The sequence below is a fragment of the Pseudophryne corroboree genome, chromosome 1 (genome assembly GCF_028390025.1).
Source record: "Pseudophryne corroboree isolate aPseCor3 chromosome 1, aPseCor3.hap2, whole genome shotgun sequence".
In the NCBI taxonomy this organism is placed as follows: domain Eukaryota; kingdom Metazoa; phylum Chordata; class Amphibia; order Anura; family Myobatrachidae; genus Pseudophryne; species Pseudophryne corroboree.
The window spans coordinates 384332749-384359326 of record NC_086444.1 but is presented as its reverse complement, the minus strand read 5'-3'; the positions used below and the strand labels follow the sequence as shown (position 1 = coordinate 384359326).

The 26578-nt window shown below is 46.8% G+C and overlaps 1 protein-coding gene across 1 annotated transcript in view; it reads left to right on the top strand.

Annotated features, from left to right (window-relative positions):
* LOC134949311 (solute carrier family 2, facilitated glucose transporter member 11-like) overlaps positions 1–26578 on the top strand; it is a 115216-nt gene that overhangs the window by 9148 nt on the left and 79490 nt on the right. Inside the window, exons 4-6 of the mRNA XM_063937843.1 lie at positions 3668–3828; positions 13289–13413; positions 20399–20528. Coding sequence (XP_063793913.1) covers positions 3668–3828; positions 13289–13413; positions 20399–20528 — 416 coding nt within the window. The remainder of the gene's footprint in view (positions 1–3667; positions 3829–13288; positions 13414–20398; positions 20529–26578) is intronic.

Here is a 26578-nt window from a genome sequence, read left to right as displayed (position 1 = left end):
AAAAAGGGGGACGCTGTCTGTCGTAATGTGTAAAAGGGGGACTCTGTCTGCCGTAATGTGTAAAAAGGGGGACTGGCTGCCATAATGTGTAAAAAGGGGACTCTGTCTACCGTAATGTGTTAAAAGGGGAATCTGTCCGCCATAATGTGTAAAAGGTGGACTCTGGCTGACGTAATGTGTAAAAGGGGATCTACCTGATGTAGTGGCACTACTGTGTGGCGTAATTTGAATAATAGAGACTACTGTGCACCTTAATATGAATTGGTATTATTTTGTGGCCACACCCCCTCCTAATGAAGCCACGCCCCTATATATTTTTGGCGCACCTACCCCTGTTTTGCATAGGGGGGGGTGCCGATGCCGTTTCTTGCACACAGCGCTAAAATGTCTAGTTACGGCACTGGTCTATCTATCTAGTTCAGGGGTAGGCAACTTGCGGCTCTCCAGCTGCTGTGGAACTACACACCCCAGCATGCCCTGCCACGGTTTTAGAACATCCTAACAAACCTGTGGTAGGGCATGCTGGGATGTGTAGCTCCACAGCAGCTGGAGAGTCGCAGGTTGCCTACCCCTGAATTCTAGTTTGTCAAAATACAGCAAAGTCTGTATTACTGAGCCAGTGGTGAATCCAGGGGGTGATGATCAGCGAGATTTCCCTCCCTGTCCCATCATAACACTGCCATTGGCTGGTGTATAGCAGCGAAGCGCCACTTCGGGCAGGGGGAAAGAGGAGACTACTGCTACTCAGCGGTCTCCCCCTGGTATGGGAGGGGAGGGATGGGGGTGTATGGGGACGTGATCACACTGATATATTATGGATTTTCACTTCAAAAGTAACTTTCCTTTATGATCAGTGACAGCTCTGAAATATAGGCTTCCACCAAGAAATTCAGAGATTGGAGCATACTTTTCCTGTGACTGTTGGTACCAGTGAAGCAAAATAACACTGGTTTAATAAGCCACAAACCTAACCACCACAGAAAGTGCTGAGCCACTTCTTCTGTACTTCTAAATAGGTAGCTTACAGTGAGGTGCGGTGTGGTCAATGGTTGAGGAGGCACTGGCTAGTATCAGAGCCAGATTTATACAAGACATATATGATTTGGTGGTGATTTTTTTTTTTACTATAAAATTTATTAGAATAATACAAAGACAATCTAAATAATACACAGATAATAATTATAAGTTATAAATCTCTTTTGTACTGTATTAGTCTAATCATTTTTATAATCAGAACTCTGGAGTGTACAGGAGTATGACAGCTGAGGCTGTGCTGCCCCTGCCTGCCCTGTCACTGGAAGTTTAAGGCTTTCACTGTAGATTACAGTCTGTAGTGTTATAATGCAGTCCATGCACTGCTGGTTCTCCCTCAGCCAGTCTCTGGGGCAATTTGGAGCAGTTCCAGTTATTCAGGGATAGTACACCCTCTTGTCTCCTGATGTCAGTCCATTATAGCAGTGTAGATCTGTCTATAGCACAGGACTACCTGAACTTCTGGTTATCTCTGTCTGGTTCCTTGGGGTGGGCCAGCAAGCTTTCATCTGCCTCCAGCAGGTCTGACCACAGCTCCACACCTAAATTTCTACTGAGCTTCAGATGAGTAGTCAAACACCTTTTTAATACTATCAGGGATGATCCCAAATTCCAGTGCTGAAAATGTGGTAAACAGGCACTATATAGCACCTCCCCTTCCCTGCCAAACCCTTAGCACATAACTTCTAGTTTCAGCAATTTTGGGATTAGGCCAACTACAACAATGCCGTCTTCCATTAATTGGTATGAGGCTGTGTCTAATGGGGGGTACTCACAGAGCGACCCCAGCCTAAAATCTAAGCAATCTGACTAGATTACTTAGATTTTAAGCATGATCTCTCCGTGTGTACCCCCCACAGCGATAGCGATGCGCAGCCCCGCGCATCGCTATTGCTGGTGCTAGATTGGCCTGCATGCAGGCTCAATCTAGCAGGTCGCTCATTTCACCCGCTGGGTGAAATGAGCGACCCCCCGTCTCCCCCCGCATGCTCAACACACATCGCGCTGTGCTGAGCTGGGGGAGAGATGTGTGCTGAGCGGTTCGCTCAGCACACATCTCTCCCCACATCTGCCGTGAATACGGGCCTTTATACACACCTTTAAGATCATTTAGGGTGTGTACACACGGTGAGACATTTTCTTTCGATTTTGACTATATCGCAAGAAATGTTAGTGCAGATCGCAAGGTGAAAGTCACTTTGAGATCCCGATTCGATCCCGATGCGCGGTCCCGCTAGGTCGGCATCGCAAGAAAAGATAGACTGTGCAGGCAAGTCAATACTTTGCTAGATCGGTGTACTATCTAGCTCATCTCACATGTCAATGACATCTCACATAAACCAAAATCTCACATAAGCCAAAATCGTAAGCACACATAGTCCAGATCTCAAGAAAAGTTAGTCAAAATCAGTGGTGCTGGGCTCCGGGGAGTTAAGGGAAATCGCAAGTGAAAATCGGGCATAGCAAGGACCTCACCGTGTGTACACACCCTTAGATCCCCCTCCCACATATGGCGTTTCATTGTTCATGTACAATTTTGTTTCTATTTTGTTTGAACTACATATGTGTCCACATATTCCTATCGTTTATGTGCCACATAGCACAATTAAAATGGCGTAACATAGATACTCCATTATGGGTATCAATTCCCAGACTCTCATAGTTTTTCCTAAATGTAGTGTCTTATTCGCATTGCAGCCTATAATGTACTAGACACTTAGTATTTTTGCCACAAAGGAATTAATATAAAGTCTCAGAATAAGCACAACAATGTGAGGCATGAAGCATGCCTTAGGGCTGGGGTAGGCAAGCTGCGGCTCTCCAGCTGCGGTGGAACTACACAACCCAGCATGCCCTGCCACAGGTTTGCTGTTAGGATGTTATAAAACTGTGGCAGGGCATGCTGGGATGTGTAGTTCCACAGCAGCTGGAGAGCCGCAGGTTGCCTTAGGGTTTTGCCACATTAGCGATGCAGCTAAGACACATATCTTGAGAAAAACTCTGTGGCTCCCCAAACTATTTGGCATGATTTGAGGATAGTGTATGAGTACTTGATATATGAAATGGTATATATCTGTAAAACATCCTAAAATTATGGCTGCTGAAAGTTGACCTGTGACTCAGTGTACCCACGTGTAACCTTCAATCCAACCCACATATAGACCTGCATCCTGATCCAAATATTATGTTTCAGGCTGTAAAGCCCCATACGCACGGGGAAGATGTGTGCTGAGTGATCTAGCACAGACCGCTCAGCACTCATCTCCTCCCCCGCTCAGCACACAGCGTGATGTGTGCTGAGCGAGGGGGGCCATTCACCTCACAAGGCAGTGAAGTGAGCGATCTACTAGATTTGGCATGCATAGATGTGGGGCATACATACGGAGAGATCCCTGCTTAATTTCTAAGCAATCTAGTCAGATTGCAATCTAGTCAGATCTCTCCGTGTTTACCCCCCTTAACACCTAAACAGAAAATAGACAATAATGAGGATTATGAATAGGAACTGCACATATACTTTAACCGCTACTGGAGTGCTAAAAATGACCTCATGCATCATAGGTATAGGATCACAGAGCTTACAGCCTAAGTGCTCTGTTTTACTCTTTTTTTTATTTGTTTCATTCCCCTGTAGTATGTTCACAAGTTCATTAACGATACCTGGTATTCACGCTACCAAACCCAGATACAGGAAAATATTTTGACGCTTATCTGGTCTGTAATTGCTTCAGTGTTTGCAATTGGAGGTCTCATCGGGACATTTATTGGTGGCCATGTAGCGGTAAAGCTTGGCAGGTAAGTGCATTTTATATGTATATTATATATCGTTAGCATCACAACCTTGTAAATAAAACAAAGTAATGACGAGATGCCAGTACGAATAACGGGGGTAATTCCGAGTTGATCGCAGCATCAAATTTGTTAGCAGTTGGGCAAAACTATTTGCACTGCAGGTGTGGTTACATGTGCAGAACATGTGCAGAACATGTGCAGAAAGAGTTAGATTTGGGTGGGGTGTGTTCTAACTGAAATCTAAATTGCAGTGTAGAAATAAAGCAGCCAGTATTTGCCCTGCACAGAAACAAAATAACCCACCCAAATCTAACTCTTTCTGCAAATGTAATATCTGCCCCCCCTGCAGTGCACATGGTTTTACCCAACTGCTAACAAATTTGATGCTGCGATCAACTCGGAATTACCCCCAACATGCAGAACATTATTACACTACAGTGAATGCACATAGGGATCCACAACTCTAGCAAATGCCATTCTAATTGTATGCTCATAGGGGGTCATTCCGAGTTGTTCGCTCGTTATTATTTTCTCGCAACGGAGCGATTAGTCGCTAATGCGCATGCGCAATGTCCGCAGTGCGACTGCGCCAAGTAAATTTGCTATGCAGTTAGGTTTTTTACTCACGGCATTACGAGGTTTTTTTCTTCGTTCTGGTGATCGTAATGTGATTGACAGGAAGTGGGTGTTTCTGGGCGGAAACTGGCCGTTTTATGGGTGTGTGTGAAAAAACGCTACCGTTTCTGGGAAAAACGCGGGAGTGGCTGGAGAAACGGAGGAGTGTCTGGGCGAACGCTGGGTGTGTTTGTGATGTCAAACCAGGAACGAAACTGACTGAACTGATCGCAGTTGCCGAGTAAGTCTGGAGCTACTCAGAAACTGCTAAGAAGTGTCTATTCGCAATTCTGCTAATCTTTCGTTCGCAATTTTGATAAGCTAAGATTTACTCTTTGCAGAATGTACATTACTCAGCTGTAAGAAACGTTTATATTCTACATTTAAAAGTGTGATTGTGTCTCTATCATTTCTGAAAATGCTATAGCAGAGTAAAATGGAATCATGGCATCAGATTTGTTTCACGTGCCGTATCCTCCCCAACAGACATTTACAGAAATACATTACAATACATACAGTATTCTCCCACATGTAGTGTCATGTCACCCCCATATGCTGTATATTAATCTGTTTCCTACCCCACTGGGACCCTCAGTGGGGTAGGAATCAGATGAATACCCCACTGGGACCCTCAGGCTAATGTCCCCCCAATGCCCTGTCTGCCTGCTTCATTTCCGTACACCAGCATACCCCCCTGCATACCTGTGGCATAGGCAGCCCGCAGGCAAATTAATAACTACATAGATGGCTGGATGGTGGACCCTCTGGCTCAAGCCAATCTTGCCAGCAGCCAGGTGGTCCACATGCAAGCCGGAGGGTTGGGCAGAAGAGGGAGGAGTGGAATCGCTTATAGAAGTGGAGATGTTGCCAATGGCAACCAATCAGATTCTACTCATCATTTATCTAGCACCTTCTAGAAGTCTCTACATGAATGTCTGTCTCCCAGGTTTGTCACATATGCACATCTCTGTGGTTCCTACACTTGTCCTGATTATGAGGTGAATGTACTTATGTGCAATTTTTTGACGATTTTTAATATTTTGGATACTTTGCTTTAGTGGCGGATTGGGATGGAAAAGCAGCCTGGGAAATTTATGGAAGCAGCCCTTATGGGGGTGTTGTCTGATGAGGGAGTGGGGTCTGTTAATTGGGCAGGATCTCTCCTCCTATGGCCTGATTGTATACATTTGCAACCTTCCTTGCATCTTTTGCTGTAGTTGTGTCTGAGACCAGGGGCGGATTGGGAACTAAAAGTGGCCCTATAAAATTTAGTATTAGTGTCCTGACATGGGCAGCACAAGAGGTATAACATACCGTGTAGTCATGGCAGCATCACTGGATGGCAGAGTTGTTGTACTGCAGAGATGGAGTAACAGATTGAATGGGGACAATGCAGTCAACAGTGGACCGCCTGTCATGTGGGGGGGGGGGGGGGGGGGGGCACACGCCAACACACAAAACAGCCCCAACAGACACGTCAGCCTACTAGGAATCTTCCTGGTGAGCACTATGGTCAATCCGCACCTGCTTTGCCCTGAATGTCACAGGATGGAACAGCCTGCAATTTGGACAGTACAGTAAGTCCCTAACTTACTGGCAATGTGCAGTGGGGTTTGAAGTCACACATTGTTGGCAGTCTGGCATTTTAACTCTGTATTATAAAATACATATTTTTTAAAATGCATAGTTGTCGTCCCCCTCCCCCACCAAAGGCAGAACCAGCACTAGTGCTTCTGAATGGGCTGGGGTATTGGAGATATTGGGATCAAAGATCTTGGGGTCCCCCGATATTTCCTTTACTAGCACTAGGCCTCACCATACAGGACTGGTCTCATTATAGCGGGGGGGGGGGGGAGGGGGGGGGGGGCACACGGCATGGGAGCCCTCACACCATACTGCAAGCAGTCCTAGGCTGTTCAGGTTTTGGGTCCTTAAACCCCCCCCATAGGCAATGAGCCCTGTGTTGATAGCACTAGGGCTATTAGAAACTAGAGATGTGCGGCTGGCACTTTTCGGGTTTTGTGTTTTGGTTTTGGTTCTAATTCCACTTTCGTGTTTTGGTTTTGGCTTGGTTTTGCCAAAACCACCCTTTGTGTTTTGGTTTTGGTTTTGTATCTGGATGATTTTGGGGAAAAAAACATAAAAACAGCTAAAATCACAGAATTTGGGGGTAATTTTGATCCTGCGGTATTATTACCCTCAATAACATTCATTTCCGCTCATTTCCAGTCTATTCTGAACACCTCACACCTTACAATATTGTTTTTAAGCCAAAAGGTTGCACCGAGGTGGCTGTATGACTAAGCTAAGCGACACAAGTGGGCGGCACAAACACCTGGCCCATCTAGGAGTGGCACTGCAGTGGTAGACAGGATGGCAGATTTAAAAAATAGGCCCCAAACAGCACATGATGCAAAGAAGAAAAAGCGGCGCAATGAGCAGGGCCATCTTTTCGTATGGGCTCAATGGGCACTTGCCCAAGGGCCCCAGTAGTATAAGGGCCCTATGCTGATAGCTGAGGGTCCCTCTTTCCAGGGGTACCAGATTTTTGAAAATCGGCCCTGGGGAACCAGAGATATCCAACTTCAAAGCAGTGGTCCCCATCAGAGCCTGTTAATTGCTCTTCTCCCCAAGATATCTCAGGCTCTGTCTGACTTACTCCAAAAGCTGGGACTCTTCCCTTTCACTGGACACTTGCAGCTTGTCTCTACTATGCCCACAACCAGAGATATCAGCCTTCCAGCAGCTGGTCCCTGCTCCAGCTCCACATGCCTGGTATGCAGTTTTATAATTTCGTTGGTGGATTGCTCTGGCTCCTTATCTCTGATCCCGAAGTCCCCAGTACTTCCTGAAAGGTGGGACTCTCTACTTTTATATCCCATTGAAAGCTAAGAAATATATTTCCAGGAATTTGAGATATCTGCAATCAAGCAAGCTGCCCTCTCACCAGAAAATTATGATTAAGCCCACTCCACTATCTACCCCTCCCCTGCGTATTAAACACCCCTACCGCCCTGGAAGTCAAGTACTGGGGCCTTTTCATTGAGTGCAATGCCCCCTTCTACAATTTAGTGTTCTCCCTCTCACCGCATCTCGTACCATCTGTGCAGTAAAGGAGTAATTAGCAGAAATTACTGCTCCAGGTCCTACATGCTGAGTGGAAGATAGAACACCCACTACCGCCCGCGGGTCATCAAATCTGCCGCTGATAGCACCCCCCACCCCTACTGCTGGAGGATCGGTAGGGGCCACAGTGCATTGCTGTGCCCAGGGGCCTACACTGCTGTTAAGACGGCCCTGGCAATGAGGTAGCTGGATGACTAAGCTAAGCATCACAAGTGTGCGGCACAAACACCTGGCCCATCTAGGAGTGGCACTGCAGTGTCAGACAGGATGGCAGATTTCTAAAAATAGGCCCCAAAAGCACATGATGCAAAGAAGAAAAAGTGGCGCAATGAGGTAGCTATATAACTAAGCTAAGCGACATAAGTGTGCGGCACAAACACCTGGCCCATCTAGGAGTGGCACCGCAGTGTCAGACAGGATGGCACTTAAAAAAACTAATCCCCAAACAGCACATGATGCAAAGAAGAAAAAGAGGTGCAAGATGGAATTGTGCGTGGGCCCTCCCACCCACCCTTATGTTGTAACATGCACACTTTAACAAACCTATCATTTCAGCGACACGGTCTGCCACACGACTGTGGCTGAAATGACTGGTTTGTTTGGGCCCTCACCAAAAAAGAAGCAATCGATCTCTCCTTGCATAAACTGGCTCTACAGAGGCAAGATGTCGACCTCATCCTCCGATTCCTCACCCCTTTCACTGTGTACATCCTCCTCACAGAGTATTAATTTGTCCCCACTGGAATCCACCATCACAGGTCCCTGTGTACTTTCTGGAGGCAATTGCTGGTAAAGGTCTTCCCGGAGGAATTTATCATTAATTTTGATGAACATCAACTTCTCCACATTTAGTGGAAGTAACCTCCTACGCCGATCACTGACAAGGTTACCGTCTGCACTAAACACTCTTTCGGAGTACACACTGGAGGGGGGCAACTTAGGTAAAATAAAGCCAGTTTGTGCAAGGGCATCCAAATTACCTATTTTTCCTGCCAGTATACGTACAGACTGTCTGACATGCCTACTTGGATGCTGTCACTCATATAATCCTCCACCATTCTTTCAATGGTGACAGAATCATATGCAGTGACAGTAGACATGTCAGTAATCGTTGGCAGGTCCTTCAGTCTGGACCAGATGTCAGCTTTCGCTCCTAACTGCCCTGCATTGGGCAGCCAGCGGGTGGGCTAGAAAATCTTATCCTTTTCCTTGCAGCCCCAGTGGCGGGAGAAATTGAAGGACGAGCTGTTGATGGGTCACGTTCCGCTTGCGTTCATAATTTACTAACCAGCAGGTCTTTGCACCTCTGCACACTTGTGTCTGCTGGAAAGAGAGATACAACGTAGGCTTTAAACCTAGGATCGAGCACGGTGGCCAAAATGTAGTGCTCTGATTTCAACAGATTGACCACCCTTGAATCCTAGCAAAGCGAATGAAGGACTCCATCCACAAGTCCCACATACTTTGCGGAATCGCTCCATCTTCGTTCCTCCTTCAATTTCTCCAGCTGCTTCTGCAAAAGCCTGATGAGGGGAATGACCTGACTCAAGCTGGCAGTGTCTGAACTGACTTCATGTGTGGCAAGTTCGAAGGGTTGGAGAACCTTGCACAAGACGGAAATCATTCGCCACTGCGCTTGAGTCAGGTGCATTACCCCTCCTTTGCCTATATCGTAGGTGGATGTATAGGCTTGAATGGCCTTTTGCTGCGCCTCCATCCTCTGAAGCATATAGAGTGTTGAATTCCACCTCATTACCACCTCTCGCTTCAGTTGATGCCAGGGCAGGTTCAGGAGTGTTTGCTGGTGCTCCAGTCTTCGGCACGCGGTGGCTGAATGCCAAAAGTGGGACGCAATTTTTCGGGACACCGACAGCATCTCTTGCACACCCCTGTCATTTTTCAAATAATTCTGCACCACCAAATTAATTGTATGTGCAAAACATGGGACGTGCTGGAATTTGCCCAGATGTAATGCACGCACAATATTGCTGGCGTTGTCCGATATCACAAATCCCCAGGAGAGTCCAATTGGGGTAAGCCATTCTGCAATGATGTTCCTCAGTTTCCGTAAGAGGTTGTCAGCTGTGTGCCTCTTACGGAAAACAGTGATACATAGCGTAGCCTGCCTAGGAACGAGTTGACGTTTGCAAGATGCTGCTACTGGTACCGCTGCTGTTGTTGCTGCGGGAGGCCATACATCTACCCAGTCGGCTGTTACTGTCATATAGTCCTTAGTCTGCCCTGTTCCACTTGTCCACATGTCTGTGGTTAAGTGGACACTGGATACAACCGCATTTTGTAGGACACTGGTGACTCTTTTTCTGACGTCTGTGTACATTCTCGGTATCGCCTTCCTAGAGAAGTGGAACCTAGATGGGATTTGATACCGGGGACACAGTACCTCAAACAATTCTCTAAGTCCCACTGAACTAATGGCGGATACCGGACGCACGTCTAACACCAACATAGCTGTCAAGGCCTCAGTTATCCGCTTTGCAAAAGGATGACTGCTGTCATATTTCATCTTCCTCACAAAGGACTGTTGGACAGTCAATTGCTTACTGGAAGTAGTACAAGTGGTCTTCCTACTTCCCCTCTGGGATGACGATCGACTCCCAGCAACAACAACAGCAGCGGCGGCAGCAACAGCAGGCGTAACACTTAAGGATCCTCCGGAGGAATCCCGGTTAGGAGAGGACACCTCAGTCTTGCCAGTGACATGGCCTGCAGGACTATTGACGTTCCTGACTGTGGAGGAAGGTGACGTTGAGAGATTTGGTGGTGTGGCTTGCAGGAGCTTGGGTACAGGAGGAAGAAGAGATTTAGGTGTCAGTGGACTGCTTACGCTCTTACCCAAAGTTTCACAACTTGACACTGACTTCTGATGAATGCGCAGCAGGTGACGTATAAGGGAGGATGTTCCTAGGTGGTTAACATCCTTACCCCTACTTATTACAGATTGACAGAGGCAACAGATGGCTTGACACCTGTTGTCCGGATTTGTGGAGAAATAATTCCACACGAAGAGGTGGCTTTTTTGGTAGTTTGCCCAGGCATCACAATGGGCTTCTTCATCCCTTGGACAACAGGTGTCTCCCCCTGTGCCTGACTTAAACAAACCACATCACCATCAGAATCCTCATCGTCAACTTCCTCCTCAGCGCCAGCAATACCCATATCCTCATCCTGGTGTACTTCAACAGTGACATCTTCAATTTGAATATCAGGAACTGGACTGTGGGTGCTCCTTCCAGCACTTGCAGGGGGCGTGCAAATGGTGGAAGGAGCCACATATTCCCGTCAATTTTGGGAAGGTCAGGCATCGCAACCGCCGACACACTTGGACTCTCCTTGGGGATTTGTGATACCATCTCAGAATGCACAGTTCTTTTCTGTGCTCTTTCCAGCTTAACTCTTTTAATTTTTCTAGCGGGAGGATGAGGGCTTCCATTGTCATGTGAAGCTGAACCACTAGTCATGAACATAGGCCAGGGCCTCAGCTGTTCCTTGCCACTCCGTGTCGTAAATGGCATATTGGCAAGTTTACGTTTCTCCTCAGACCATGTAAATTTCTTTTTTTGGGTATTTTTACTGAACTTTGGCTTTTTGGATTTTACATGCCCTCTTCTATCACATTATGCATCGGCCTTGGCAGATGACGTTGATGGCATTTCATCGTCTATGTCATGGCTAATGGCAGCAGCTTCAGCACTAGGAGGAAGTGGTTCTTGATCTTTCCCTATTTTATCCTCCAACTTTTTGTTCTCCATTATTTTTTGGGAGTTATATAAGACAATATGCGGCACAGGAATGACTGATGGACAGGACACTACCTGTCTGATGCAACACAACACAACAACACTGTAAGGGACTTGTGGTTGTTGTTATTATTATTATTATTATTATTATTATAATACTGTAGCAGTGGACATATAGCAGCAGCGTATATCGTCACTGGAATGACTGATGGACAGGACACTACCACTGGTCTGATGCTGCACAACACAACACCACTTTATACAGCTACACTGGATATAAGGCAGCAGAGGACACCAACACTGTGACTGGCTGGACTGATGCAGCACAATACACAGACTACACTGGACTGGACAGCACAACACAGCACAACTTTATACAGCTACACTGGATATATGGCAGCAGAGGACACCAACACTGTGACTGGCTGTACTGATGCAGCACAATACACTGACTACACTGGACTGGACAGCACAACACAGCACCACTTTATACAGCTACACTGGATATATGGCAGCAGAGGACACCAACACTGTGACTGGCTGGACTGATGCAGCACAATACACTGACTACACTGGACTGGACAGCACAGCACAGCACCACTTTATACAGCTACATTGGATATATGGCAGCAGAGGACACCAACACTGTGACTGGCTGGACTGATGCAGCACAATACACTGAATACACTGTGGACTGGACAGCACAACACAGCACCACTTTATACAGCTACACTGGATATATGGCAGCAGAGGACACCAACACTGTGACTGGCTGGACTGATGCAGCACAATACACTGACTACACTGGACTGGACAGCACAGTACAGCACCACTTTATACAGCTACACTGGATATATGGCAGCAGAGGACACCAACACTGTGACTGGCTAGACTGATGCAGCACAATACACTGACTACACTGGACTGGACAGCACAACACAGCACAACTTTACACAGCTACACTGGATATATGGCAGCAGAGGACACCAACACTGTGACTGGCTGTACTGATGCAGCACAATACACTGACTACACTGGACTGGACAGCACAACACAACACAGCACCACTTTATACAGCTACATTGGATATATGGCAGTAGAGAACACCAACACTGTGACTGGCTGGACTGATGCAGCACAATACACTGACTACACTGGACAGCATAACACAGCACAAGACTCACCACCCCACTTTCCCGCCCCCACACACACTGAACATTGAGGACATATCCTCTCAATACACTCTCCAAGACTGGAGTGAAAATGGCCGCGACGCGCGGCTCCTTATATGGAATCCAAATCCCGCGAGAATCCGACAGCGGGATGATGACGTTTTGCCGCGTTCGGGTCTCCGAGTCAGGTGGGAAAACCCGAGTCTGGCTCGGAACTGAACTCGGAAGGCAAAGTCCGGTAAGGTTCGGTTCTCTGAGAACCGAACCCGCTCATCTCTACTAGAAACCCCTGCCAGGTTGTGAGTGGGGTGGTCTTCTGTTTGCCGGCGGTCGGGCTCCCGGCGCTCAGTATACCGGCACCGGGAGCCCGACAGCCGGCATACCGACAATTATTTTCCCTCGTGGGGGTCCACGACCCCCATAGAGGGAGAATAAAATAGTGTGGCGCGCGTAGCGCGCCACCGTGCCCGTAGCGTGGCGAGCGCAGCGAGCCCGCAAGGGGCTCATTTGCGCTCGCCAAGCTGTCGGTAAGCCGGCGGTCGGGCTCCCGGCGCCGGGATGCTGGTCGCCGGGAGCCCGACCGCCGGCCAGCAGTAGTGAACCCTGTGAGTGTGGGGTTAAAAATATAATGTAATACTGAATATTAGTAACCCTACACCAATCCTGTGTTTATTGTATTATGTTCTTTACAGGTGCATGGGAAAAATTAATTTATTTTATATAGTAGTTTCAACTGAGACATGATTTGTTATTTGCTGCCTATACTAAACTGTTTGATCATCTGTATTGCAGGAAACAGGGTCTTCTGGTGAATAACGTTTTAGCAATTCTCGCTGCTCTCTTCATGGGAATTGCAGAACCAGCTGGATTATTTGAACTTTTGATAGTTGGGAGATTCCTAATAGGCATTAATGCAGGTAATATTTCTATACATTTTTTAATACAGTTAGTTTAAACTACTGGTATAAACAAGACAAGAAGGAAGCAAGTATGGTATCAATTTGTACAGCACTAGTATTGTATATTTATGGTATTTAAGTGTTATACATTAGAAACATGAATAACTCTAGAACTTCATACAATTTCCAGATAGAGATTTGTTGGTATAAAAGCCATATGTTTAAGTGTATAAAATGAAAGCAGCAATACCACATTGACGTCTTTTTATTTTAATTATTTTTTTAAATAGTAAATGTCATGGTTACTGGCAGGGGAGGTACAGTTTCGGCCCTATGGTACATACCTGGTGGCTGGGAGACAGGCAGACAATGCTACATGGCCATGTTTGTGCCACATTATCGGAACAGTTGACTAGCATCTTCTCCCAGTCTCCCAGCCACGTATACAGCCATGTACATGTAGCTTCAGCTCAGCCGTGCTGCTAGACTGCTGATTGGTTGAAGGCTGTGACTGCGGTTGCCATAATAGTCACATAACACTAAATAAATCTGAAAATGTTTCAACTTTCAATATCAGTCTAATGAAACTAACCAAGAATAAAAGGCAATTACCAAGCTGCTTCTTGTAGTTTACTATTGTGATTCAAGATAGCTAAATCCACCTTTTTATGTGATTTCAGCTTTAAAATCGGCAACACAATGACCATCATGAATCAGTGTGGGAGACAAATATATTAGTGCATCTGTGACAGAGAGGAGTGGTCACAGATTGGCATTTATTTTATTTCTATATTTAGAGGAAAGGTCATCACGATTGTGCTGAAAAATACAGAAGACCTTTAGAATTGAGGACAATTGCCCTGTGGACTTGACTGTGTTTTTTTTGGGAATAGTAGTGGGGTAATGTATAATGCACGGGATGTAGTTATGTTACCAGCGGTCACAATACCGGCACCTACATCTCGCCCCCTCACCATACCGACTGTCGGCATGCCGACCAACAGGGACTATTCCTACTCGTGGGTATCCACGACACCCATAGACCGCCGTCTCCTGAATGCCGGTCACACATACACAACCCTAATGGACTTGTGATAGCGAGGGACTGTCACATCAGTAATCACTAGAGTGTTAGATCTCTGACATTAACTACCAGTCTGCCTTACAGAAGGTAAACTTTGATCGTAGGTCTATGGGGTAGATAGGATTTAATAGAAGTGTAATGAATATCAACTGTTGTGTTAATGAAATACATTAGCATGTATAATATTTAACAAAGAAAAAAAAAGACCATTCTAAAATTACAGAAAAAAACAAACATTAAAATAGTAAAACAAAATACTACAAGAAAACCAATGGAGAAGAATTCTGATTAAAAAAAAAAAAAGGCAGAAAAGAAGAGGAGGTCGCACAGACAAATATATTTGCTGTATTATTATTCTTGCAATTAGTCACCTTCAGTCGTTTCCCATAGAGTTAAATGTTGTCTTAAATCTATCAGTTTTATTATTGGGAGGTGCTCCTAGGAATAAATTATGTACATGTAGGAACCAAAAACTTGAAAGTATTCCATATAAGGGCACACTCGGACTAAGTGACAATGTACTAATAGTCAGATATCATTTTTAATATCTGACCACAAATGTTAAAATATAACTTTTATTTGATATGTTCTAAAACTTTCTGCGAAGTATTGTGCAAGTGAAGGGGGGCGGGGGGGGGGGGGGGGGGAGTGTGAATATAACAAACAAATCTGAAATAAAAATTCAGCCACTGCAAATATCAATTCTTCACTCTCTCGAGTGTTATGTATCCATGTTTGTTGCAAAATTCTGTAACAGAGTGTCCTATTGGAAACACTTGTATTTGTATCAGGTTAGACCAGTGGTTCCCAAACTGTGTGCCGTGGCACCCTGGGGTGCCGCGGGACACTTGCAGGGGTGCCTCAGGTTGGTGGTCAAGGACCAATTCAAACTATTTATTGTCAATTTACTAGGCAAAACCAGTGCTGATGGCTTCCAGTTATAAAATATGTGGACAAACAGAAGCAAATCTTGTCCCTCACCACACAACTGACCCTAAGGATGACATATAAACATAATTTACTTAATCTAATATTTTTTTCGAAATTTCTCAATAAGAAACTTGTGGCCTAGGGGTGCCGTGAAAAAAAATCTGACACTCCAGGGTGCCGTGATTCACAAAAGTTTGGGAACCACTGGGTTAGACTGTGAAATGAGTAATTCCACTACTTAGGACTGGGCTGCCTTCAGGAATTACCAACATTTATTATTATTATTATTATTATTAGTGTTTTTTTTATATCTGTAGCACCAACATATTTTGCTAGGCTCTACAGAGAATCTATAATCTGTGCTATGTATATGACCCTGGTGAGAATGGCGCAATACCGCACAGAAAATGCTAACCATTGTGCCACCCTGCCTAGATGCGTTTCATTGTTATAGATAAAAATCGCTTTCAATCAGACACACTATCTATGAAGTAAAGCTATAAAATGAACAAACCCCTACTGCTTCTTCATATCCACAAGTGTGCCTGCTTTTCTGCTTAGTAAATTTCAAATGCCCACTTTATGGGTCTTTGAAACCATCCCTGTATCATTAGCAAGTTGTCCAACATACCGCCAGCTTAGGAATGAAATCTAGGCACTATGCAATCTGTAATGTAATGTAAAGATAATCAGGGCCAGCTCTAGGCATGTTCGAATAGAGCGGCCGCGCAGGGCGCCACCCTTAATGGGCGCCGCGCACTGGCGCCGCCATATTCGAACATGGAGCCGGCCCTGTGCACTGCAGCATCGTCCTTGACTTGTGTGCGCTATACGCGCTGAGCGGCGCCGGTGTCTAACGTCAGACGCCGGCACCGCGCAGCGCGCACAGCGCACACAAGCGCCTTGGACTTGGAGGCCTCCTGGCCGCCCGCCTGCACCCGGACCTGCACTGCACCCGCCCGCCCGCACCCGGACCTGCACCGCACCCGGACCTGCACCCGCCCGCCCGCACCCGGACAGCAGTACTCCTCCCCCTCCAACGCCGCAGGTATGGGGGGGGGGTGAATCATTTATCTGGCACTGTGGGGACATTTATCTGGCACTGGGGGCATTTATCTGGCACTGTGGGGGCATTTATCTGGCACTGTGGGGGCATTTATCTGGCACTGTGGGGGCATTTATCTGGCACTGTGGTCATATCTGGCACTGTGGGGGCATTTATGTAGCACTGTGGGGTCATATCTGGCACTGTGGGGTCATTTATCTGGCACTGTGGGGTCATTTATCTGGCACTGTGGGGGCATTTATCTGGCACTGTGGGGGCATTTATCTGGCACTGTGGGGGCATTTATCTGGCACTGTGGGCATTTATCTGGCACTGTGGGGGCATTTATCTAGCACTGTGGGGGCATTTATCTAGCACTGTGGGGGCTTTTCTGTATCTGGCACTGTGGGGGCATTTCTGTATCTGGCACTGTAGGGGCATTTATGTAGGGACATATCTGGCACTGTGTGGCCATTTATGTATCTGGCATTGCTGGGGGGCACGTCATGTGTTGCTGGCACTGCTGGGGGGCATGTCATGTGTAGCTGGCACGGCTGGGGAGCATATCATGTAGTGTTCCCGCTAGGCGTCTGTGGCTAGGCAATGTGTCTAACGTGCTCTGCCTGGCGCAAAGTGTCTAGGAGGTTCTACCTGGTGCAGTGTGTATTAACTGCACTACTGTGTGGTGTAATGCGAATTGCCACTATTATGTGGCCACGCACCTTCCCCACGAAGCAACGCCCCTAAATTTTTGCTGCGCGCCGAAGACTGTCCATGCTTTACCATGTAGGTAGATGAGCACCAAGCATTACAGTATGTACATAATTTTGCCCTCCTAACTTAAAAATGTGCCCTCCCTGCCCTAAAAAGTGAACACTATCGTGTAGCTGGCACTGCTGGGGGGCATATTGTGTGTAGCTGGCACTGCTGGGGGGCATATCATGTCTATTTGGCACTGCACATTGTGTATCTGGCACTATACTGGAGACATTATGTGTATCTGACACTATACTGGAGACATTGTGTGTAAGGAACACTACTGTGGCTGTTATGTGTAAGGCTGCTAATTGTGTGCGTAGAGGGGGTGTGAAAACATATTTATTTATAGTCTAATAATATGAAGTTATGAGGCCACGCCCACTTTCCAAGAGGCCACGCCCACTTTCCCTGGAGCGCGCGCGCCTGCGGCGCACGCATGGGGGGGAGGGGGGGGCGCTTTTACATGTTTTCGCTCAGGGTGCTAGTAGGCCTGGAGCCGGCCCTGAAGATAATACAGCAGGAGGCATCTGGTAAGTAGACACCTCCTGCATGCATTTGTAATCCAGTGATGCATTGAGGATGCAGCATCGGATCACTTGCGAGTGCGACACTACCGGCCGGCTGAGTGACCCATGAGGTCACGCAGGCTGGCTGTCACAGCTCCTTCCAAGAGGCCAGATCCTGACCTTGGCACTCCCATTGTGAAATGGCTTCCATCACCACCCCCTCGCTGCCCCCAAATGGCTGCAGACTGTCAGTCATTTGACGTCTGCAGCTGTTGTGCGTCTGGTGACGCAGGACCAGTCCTGCGCATGCAAAGTATGAGTCCGGTGCATGCGCAAAGTACTGAACAACGGTATTCGCGTCTGCTGCCAGACCTACACCGGGATCTGAATGAGGCCCAATGTCACTAAACGGCATTTGTACTGCAGGATTGTAGTTTTGCATAGTCATATATAATAATTAGTTTATCGGAGTTGAGAGAATGGTAAAAAATGCTAGTCTGGATAAACCACAAAGGAATTCTCAACAGGAGGCCATTTCTTATTAAATCTTACATTTACAGCTCACATGTTATTTATCATTAATAGAATAGGCAATTTATCAAGTCTGTCGCCGTCCTGAAGGCTTTCGTGTTTGTTCCCAGTATTTAATGTTCACTAAAATTGCTCAAGTAAATTTCTGCTGTGTCTTGGGAATTAGCAAAACCATTTCTGTTCAGCCTTTTTAATGTAAAGGACATTAAAATGTAATTACCACTTCATTTAATGTAAATAGGAGTTTTATTAGCTTATTTATTTCTCTGGACTTCATGGTAGTAGATACTCACGTTTGGAATATTACCGTTATTTTTGAATGACAGAATGTCCAAAAATAGAATAAATGTATAATTGCGCATACACCTGTTACCATGAATACACATATAAAATATATTCACCCTTAGTAAAAAGTCCTGGGTTATGTAGCAATTAGCCTCCTTTTTGCTGAATCTTTGGAGCCAAGGTGTAGCTACAATGCCGCAATCCTTTTACTCTGCTTAGATGTGTGAATCTCTCAGAATTATTCCAACTAGGTATATTATATAGATATCCCATGTACTGAAAAAAAGAAGAAACGCAATAGTGCAGACATCCAATATTGGATAATAAATGTAATTTATAAAATGCACTCTACAAACGTTCACATAAACAGGCGTGTAACACATCACATATGTGTGTAGAGGCAGTCTTATACTCATCGGACAGCAAATCTTCAAAAGTCCGGACACTCCTAGGCCCTTCAGGAAAGTCCAGGTACAGTCCTCTATTTCTAGTGGATGTGCACATGCAAAAATGTATCATGTCTGCACTATTGGGCTTCTTCTTTTTTTCAGTACATTGTATATCTATAATATACCTAGTTGGAATAATTCTGAGAGATTCACCCACTTACACATCTACGCAGAATAAAAAGATTGCAGCATTGTGGCTACACCTACACAGATTCACCAAAAAGGAGACTAATTGCTACCTAACCCAGAGCTTTTTTTACTAAGGGTGGATATATTTTATATGTGTAGCTATAGTAACAGGTGTGTTTATATATTTGTCATGTGGGAATTATCAGTGAACTATCCCTTTAAATGTGTATGCTGCTACGCTAATTAGAATAGATTCCACACTTGCTCCAAAACATCCTTCAGATTTCTCCACCTGGCACTCAAGTGTTCCACACCCCAAAATATCACAGTGCACACCAGGGACGTGCGGTGAGCTAAAAGGCTTAGAAGGCACTGGCTAGCACCGGAGCCAGATTTTTACACACAAAATATGAGCCAAGGGGTTCATGTGGGCATTATACACAGGTGCAGCTGGAAATTTGGTGAGTTTTGATCAGAGATGTGCGGACACGGTAGACAGGCGAGGCGCTGCCTCACCTGTCATAGACTTTTTAGTCCAGAGTTTTAACTATAAAAATGATTAGAATAATGCAAAGAAGATATTTCTAACATATTCTTTGTATGTTTCATATACTTTATACGTTCAAATCTCTGGTGCAAACGTTAGGCTCTACCTCACCTGCCTCACTCCACTGCACAACACTGGTGCACAGGGCCATATTAACAATGGGGCGAATGGAGCTACAGCTCCAGGCCTCCACATAAAAATAGGCCCATCATGCTGGCAGCAGGATGTTGACCAGGCACACAGCTGACCAAATAATCATAAAATACTAAAATTGTTTTTGTAGTTTTCTCACAAAATTATCCAATATTTCTATGTATATGCATTTAGGGAGACATTGGGGCACATACTGTATAGGGTGTACATGTCCACATGGCTCTGGCCACACCCACACAGCACTGGTCACAGCTCCTCCCCATCTCAGTATAGGCCCTTGAAAATGTTCAGCTCCAGGCCATGTGGCCATTAAATCCCTCCCTGCCATTGGTGCACACTCATCCAAAAAAATGCCCATATTCCCTATTTACCCCAAATCGTCTTTCATGACTTCCACTTGTCAAAAAAACAACAACCATTAGCTGACTCAGCCAAAAAAATTCCCCTGTCCGGCACACTCCATAGGAATCACACAGCTCTCTCCCATGGGAGAAGGACGGAGAATTTCTAAGGCATTATGGCATGTAGTCCTGTGTTCATTACTTTATTTCTATTACAGAAAACACTGTTTGCTTTGTTTTGCAGGTGTAGGAATGTGTGTACAGCCATTATATCTCGGGGAAATAGCTCCCAGGAGCATGAGAGGCCTCACAACAGTGAGCATAAACATATCTCTGACTGTTGGGATCTTGGCAGGACAGATTGTTGGTTTACGGTATGGATTGTGGCAGACAACTTATTTTCTTACTTCATTAACATGTCATTGATAATGAGGGTGATGCAGTGGTGCATGCAGGGAACTAATTGCATATATTTGCCAATATAGGTATCTGTTACTGATCCATATGTTGGTTTCATAGCTGTCACTATTATCAGTGCACCAGCCCTATCCATGATGCAAAGCACAAGTCCGCATAGCTTGTAATTCAGGCTACATTAATCATAGCTAACATGTAAATCTCCCATTACCACCCAGCTAAGCCCCTTCAGCTGCAAGTGGAAATGTGACTGAGTTCTGTATGACTCTGCATTATTCGTAGATGCGTATGCCTGGCTTCGGAGCATTTGCAGTATGGATACACTGATGCGCAAAGTGGAAGTTGTTCAAATCATTTTGTAGGCTGAGACATGTTCTCGAAAGCAAGGGGGTTATCTAGACAAGAAAAACACAAGCTCCCCTCCCCCCCTTTCATGATAGCCACGTGTCACTTCACCGTGCTTCTGCTAAAGTGGTCCTCTCCGCAACAATTAGAGACCCTACATTTAGAGCTCACAGATGTGTCCACATACACCTCTGCTCAAATCATTTTTTTTTATGCATCACTAATGTGATAAAAGTACAATACACGGGTTCACGGACTACTGGGGCCGGCGTTACATGTACTTCTCTGCAATGCACGGGTACACTGACTACTGGGGCCGGCGTTACATGTACTTCTCTGCAATGCACGGGTACACTGACTACTGGGGCCAGCGTTACATGTACTTCTGTGCAATGCACGGGTACACTGACTACTGGGGCCAGCGTTACATGTACTTCTCTGCAATGCACGGGTACACTGACTACTGGGGCCAGCGTTACATGTACTTCTGTGCAATGCACGGGTACACTGACTACTGGGGCCAGCGCTACATGTACTTCTCTGCAATGCACGGGTACACTGACTACTGGGGCCGGCGTTACAAGTACTTCTCTGCAATGCACGGGTACACTGGCTACTGGGGCCGGCGTTACAAGTACTTCTCTGCAATGTACGGGTACACTGACTACTGGGGCCGGCGTTACATGTACAGTACTTCTGTACAATGCACGGGTACACTGACTACTGGGGCCGGCGTTACATGTACTTCTGTACAATGCACGGGTACACTGACTACTGGGGCCGGCGTTACATGTACTTCTGTACAATGCACGGGTACACTGACTACTGGGGCCGGCGTTACATGTACTTCTCTGCAATGCACGGGTACACTGACTACTGGGGCCAGCGCTACATGTACTTCTGTGCAATGCACGGGTACACTGGCTACTGGGGCCAGCGCTACATGTACTTCTGTACAATGCATGGGTACACTGACTACTGGGGCCGGCGTTACATGTACTTCTCTGCAATGCACGGGTACACTGACTACTGGGGCCAGCGTTACATGTACTTCTGTGCAATGCACGGGTACACTGACTACTGGGGCCAGCGTTACATGTACTTCTCTGCAATGCACGGGTACACTGACTACTGGGGCCAGCGTTACATGTACTTCTCTGCAATGCACGGGTACACTGACTACTGGGGCCGGCGTTACATGTACTTCTGTACAATGCATGGGTACACTGACTACTGGGGCCGGCGTTACATGTACTTCTCTGCAATGCACGGGTACACTGACTACTGGGGCCGGCGTTACATGTACTTCTGTACAATGCATGGGTACACTGACTACTGGGGCCGGCGTTACATGTACTTCTCTGCAATGCACGGGTACACTGACTACTGGGGCCGGCGTTACATGTACTTCTGTACAATGCATGGGTACACTGACTACTGGGGCCAGCGCTACATGTACTTCTGTGCAATGCACGGGTACACTGGCTACTGGGGCCAGCGTTACATGTACTTCTGTGCAATGCACGGGTACACTGACTACTGGGGCCAGCGCTACATGTACTTCTGTGCAATGCACGGGTACACTTACTACTGGGGCCAGCGCTACATGTACTTCTCTGCAATGCACGGGTACACTGACTACTGGGGCCAGCGCTCCATGTACTTCTCTGCAATGCACGGGTACACTGGCTACTGGGGCCAGCGCTACATGTACTTCTCTGCAATGCACGGGTACACTGACTACTGGGGCCGGCGTTACATGTACTTCTCTGCAATGCACGGGTACACTGACTACTGGGGCCAGCGCTACATGTACTTCTCTGCAATGCACGGGTACACTGACTACTGGGGCCAGCGCTACATGTACTTCTCTGCAATGCACGGGTACACTGGTAACTGGGGCCAGCGCTACATGTACTTCTCTGCAATGCACGGGTACACTGACTACTGGGGCCGGCGTTACATGTACTTCTCTGCAATGCACGGGTACACTGACTACTGGGGCCAGCGTTACATGTACTTCTGTGCAATGCACGGGTACACTGACTACTGGGGCCAGCGTTACATGTACTTCTCTGCAATGCACGGGTACACTGACTACTGGGGCCAGCGTTACATGTACTTCTGTGCAATGCACGGGTACACTGACTACTGGGGCCAGCGCTACATGTACTTCTCTGCAATGCACGGGTACACTGACTACTGGGGCCGGCGTTACAAGTACTTCTCTGCAATGCACGGGTACACTGGCTACTGGGGCCGGTGTTACAAGTACTTCTGTACAATGCACGGGTACAGGGGCGGATCCAGAAGAAAATGATAGGGGGGGCACCATGGAAGGGGCAAGTACATTTGCGTGCGGCTGCGTGAGGTGGCGCTTCTTATACAATGCCCACAGTTGTAGCGCTCGTTATGCAATGTTCACTGTACTGGTAGTGCCCCTTATATAGACCACATAGTAGTGGTGCCCCTTATGCAATGCCCGTATTGCCCCCAGTAGTAATGTTGCCTGTAGTAATGCCCCCAGTCATTATGCCCCCAGTGGTAATTTCCCTGCAGTCATGACCCCAGTAGTTTACCCCCCCTTTAGTTTAGCCCCCAAGTAGTAATGCCCCTGTAGTTAAGCCGCCAGTAGTAATGCCCCTGTAGTTACACCGCCAGTAGTTAGCACCTTTGTAGTTGGCCCCCAGTAATAGTCCCCCAGTAGTTGGCCCCCAGTAGATGCCCCCCCAGTAATAATGTCCCCCAGCAGTTTGCCCCCAGTAGATGCCCCCTAATAATAATGTCCTCCAGTAGTTTGCCCCCAGTAGTAATGCCCCTTAGGAGTTTGCCCCCAATAGATGACCCGCCAGTAGTAATGCCCCCAGTAGATGCCCCCCAGTAATAATGCCCCCAGTAGATGCCCCCCAGGAAAAATGTCCCCCAGTAGCTGCCCCCAATAGATGACCCCCCAGTAGTAATGCCCCCCTACGAGTTTGCCCCAATAGATGACCCCCCTGTAGTAATGCCCCCAGTAGATGGCCCCCAGTAGCTGCCCCCAATAGATGACCCCTCAGTAGTGATGCCCCCAGTAGATGCCCCAGTTATAATGCCCCCAGTAGTTTGACCCCCAGTAGTAATGCCCCTTGTTGATGCCCCCCAGTAGTAATGTCCCCCATAGTTAGCCCCCAGTAGTAATGTCCCCCATAGTTAGCCTCCCAGTAGTAATGTCCCCCATAGTTAGCCCCCAGTAGTAATGTCCCCCATAGTTAGCCCCCAGTAGTAATGTCCCCCATAGTTAGCCCCCAGTAGTAATGTCCCCCATAGTTAGCCCCCAGTAGATGCATTAAGGAAATAAAAAACATACTTACCGAGCCCCGTTCCCGCGCCGCTGCAGTCCTCCTCCTGGCGTCCGCTCCTCAGTCACTCAGCACTATCAGAGAGACGTCATGACTGACGTCTCTCCCATAGCGCACAGTGACAGCGCCGGAAGCCGGAGCTCAGTACTGAGCTCCTGCCTCCGGCTGCCGCTGTGCAGTGAGACGGGCGCCCGCTGGTAACACAATCTCAGCGGGCGCCCGTCATCTCCGTATGCGGCGGCGGCGGCACGGGGGGGGTGTGTTCCCAAATGACAGGGGGGGCACGGGCCCGAGTGCCCCCCCCCTAAATCCGCCACTGCACGGGTACACTGACTACTGGGGCCGGCGTTACATGTACTTCTGTACAAAACACAAACGAAAACAGGTGCGCTGATTTGGGTGGAGTTCAGGTTTAGTTAGTTTTTCATAGGTTTGTCAGTGTGTGCTGCTGCTTCCCCCTAATGAGGCAATTGCCAACCTCAATATAGTGAACTGCAGAAGAATTTTTTGTTTTGGGGATGCGCTACACCACTGGCAAAGGAATAAAAATTCTCATAAACACGTATATATAATACTATGTATTCCTGTATATAGAAAAAAGGGTTTTAATACTCGTCACACAATTCCAAAAAATAAAAATGTATAATTTATTTCTTTGGGGTCCGTGGCTGTCACTGTGGTGATGATGAGTGGGTTCCTTTAGACATGTAACGCGTTTCTCCGCCTTGTTCCGTCACTCTCAGCGGCTTCCTCAGTCATGTCTGAGGAAGCCGCTGAGAGTGACGGAACAAGGCGGAGAAACGCGTTACATGTCTAAAGGAACCCACTCATCATCACCACAGTGACAGCCACGGACCCCAAAGAAATCGGAACCAGCAGCAAATACCTGAATCCCGGCAGAGTTTAAACATGGCAACCTAATTGAGGTACTTTAAGTCTGGAGGGATCAAGCTGTTACATTTGGAACCAGGGGAAAATAACGTGGATACAAGGTGGAGTGGCATATTAATTTATAATGCATGCTTAATAATCAACATCATAAGCTGTGCACAGCAGGGACTTAGGGAACTTCGTCCAATAAATAAAGCTAAATTGTAGCAAAGATCGCTACAATAGGACATTCACACAGAATAACATTGTTTCAAATCCTGAGGACTGTCCTTTTCAAAAACAAGGCTATATCAGCTTTACAACCAATCTTCACACGTGTTTTTTTAAAAAAAAGAAAAAGTATACTTTAAACTTATGTTTAGTAATATATGTTTTTATAAGTTTTATTTAATGAAAAATGTTTTTGTTTATATATGAAACTCTTTAAAAATAAATTATACATTTTTATTTTTTGGAATTGTGTGACGAGTATTAAAACCCTTTTTTCTATATACAGGAATACATAGTATTATATATACGTGTTTATGAGAATTTTTATTCCTTTGCCAGTGGTGTAGCGCATCCCCAAAACAAAAAATTCTTCTACTTCTGTACAATGCACGGGTACACTGACTACTGGGGCCAGCGCTACATGTACTTCTGTGCAATGCACGGGTACACTTACTACTGGGGCCAGCGCTACATGTACTTCTCTGCAATGCACGGGTACACTGACTACTGGGGCCAGCGCTCCATGTACTTCTCTGCAATGCACGGGTACACTGGCTACTGGGGCCAGCGTTACATGTACTTCTGTGCAATGCACGGGTACACTGACTACTGGGGCCAGCGCTACATGTACTTCTCTGCAATGCACGGGTACACTGACTACTGAGGCCGGCGTTACATGTACTTCTCTGCAATGCACGGGTACACTGACTACTGGGGCCAGCGTTACATGTACTTCTGTGCAATGCACGGGTACACTGACTACTGGGGCCAGCGCTACATGTACTTCTGTGCAATGCACGGGTACACTGGCTACTGGGGCCAGCGCTACATGTACTTCTGTACAATGCACGGGTACACTGACTACTGGGGCCGGCGTTACATGTACTTCTCTGCAATGCACGGGTACACTGACTACTGGGGCCGGCGTTACATGTACTTCTCTGCAATGCACGGGTACAATGACTACTGGAGCCAGTGCTACATGTACTTCTGTGCAATGCACGGGTACACTGACTACTGGGGCCAGCGTTACATGTACTTCTCTGCAATGCACGGGTACACTGACTACTGGAGCCAGCGCTACATGTACTTCTGTGCAATGCACGGGTACACTGACTACTGGGGCCAGCGTTACATGTACTTCTCTGCAATGCACGGGTACACTGACTACTGGGGCCAGCGTTACATGTACTTCTCTGCAATGCACGGGTACACTGACTACT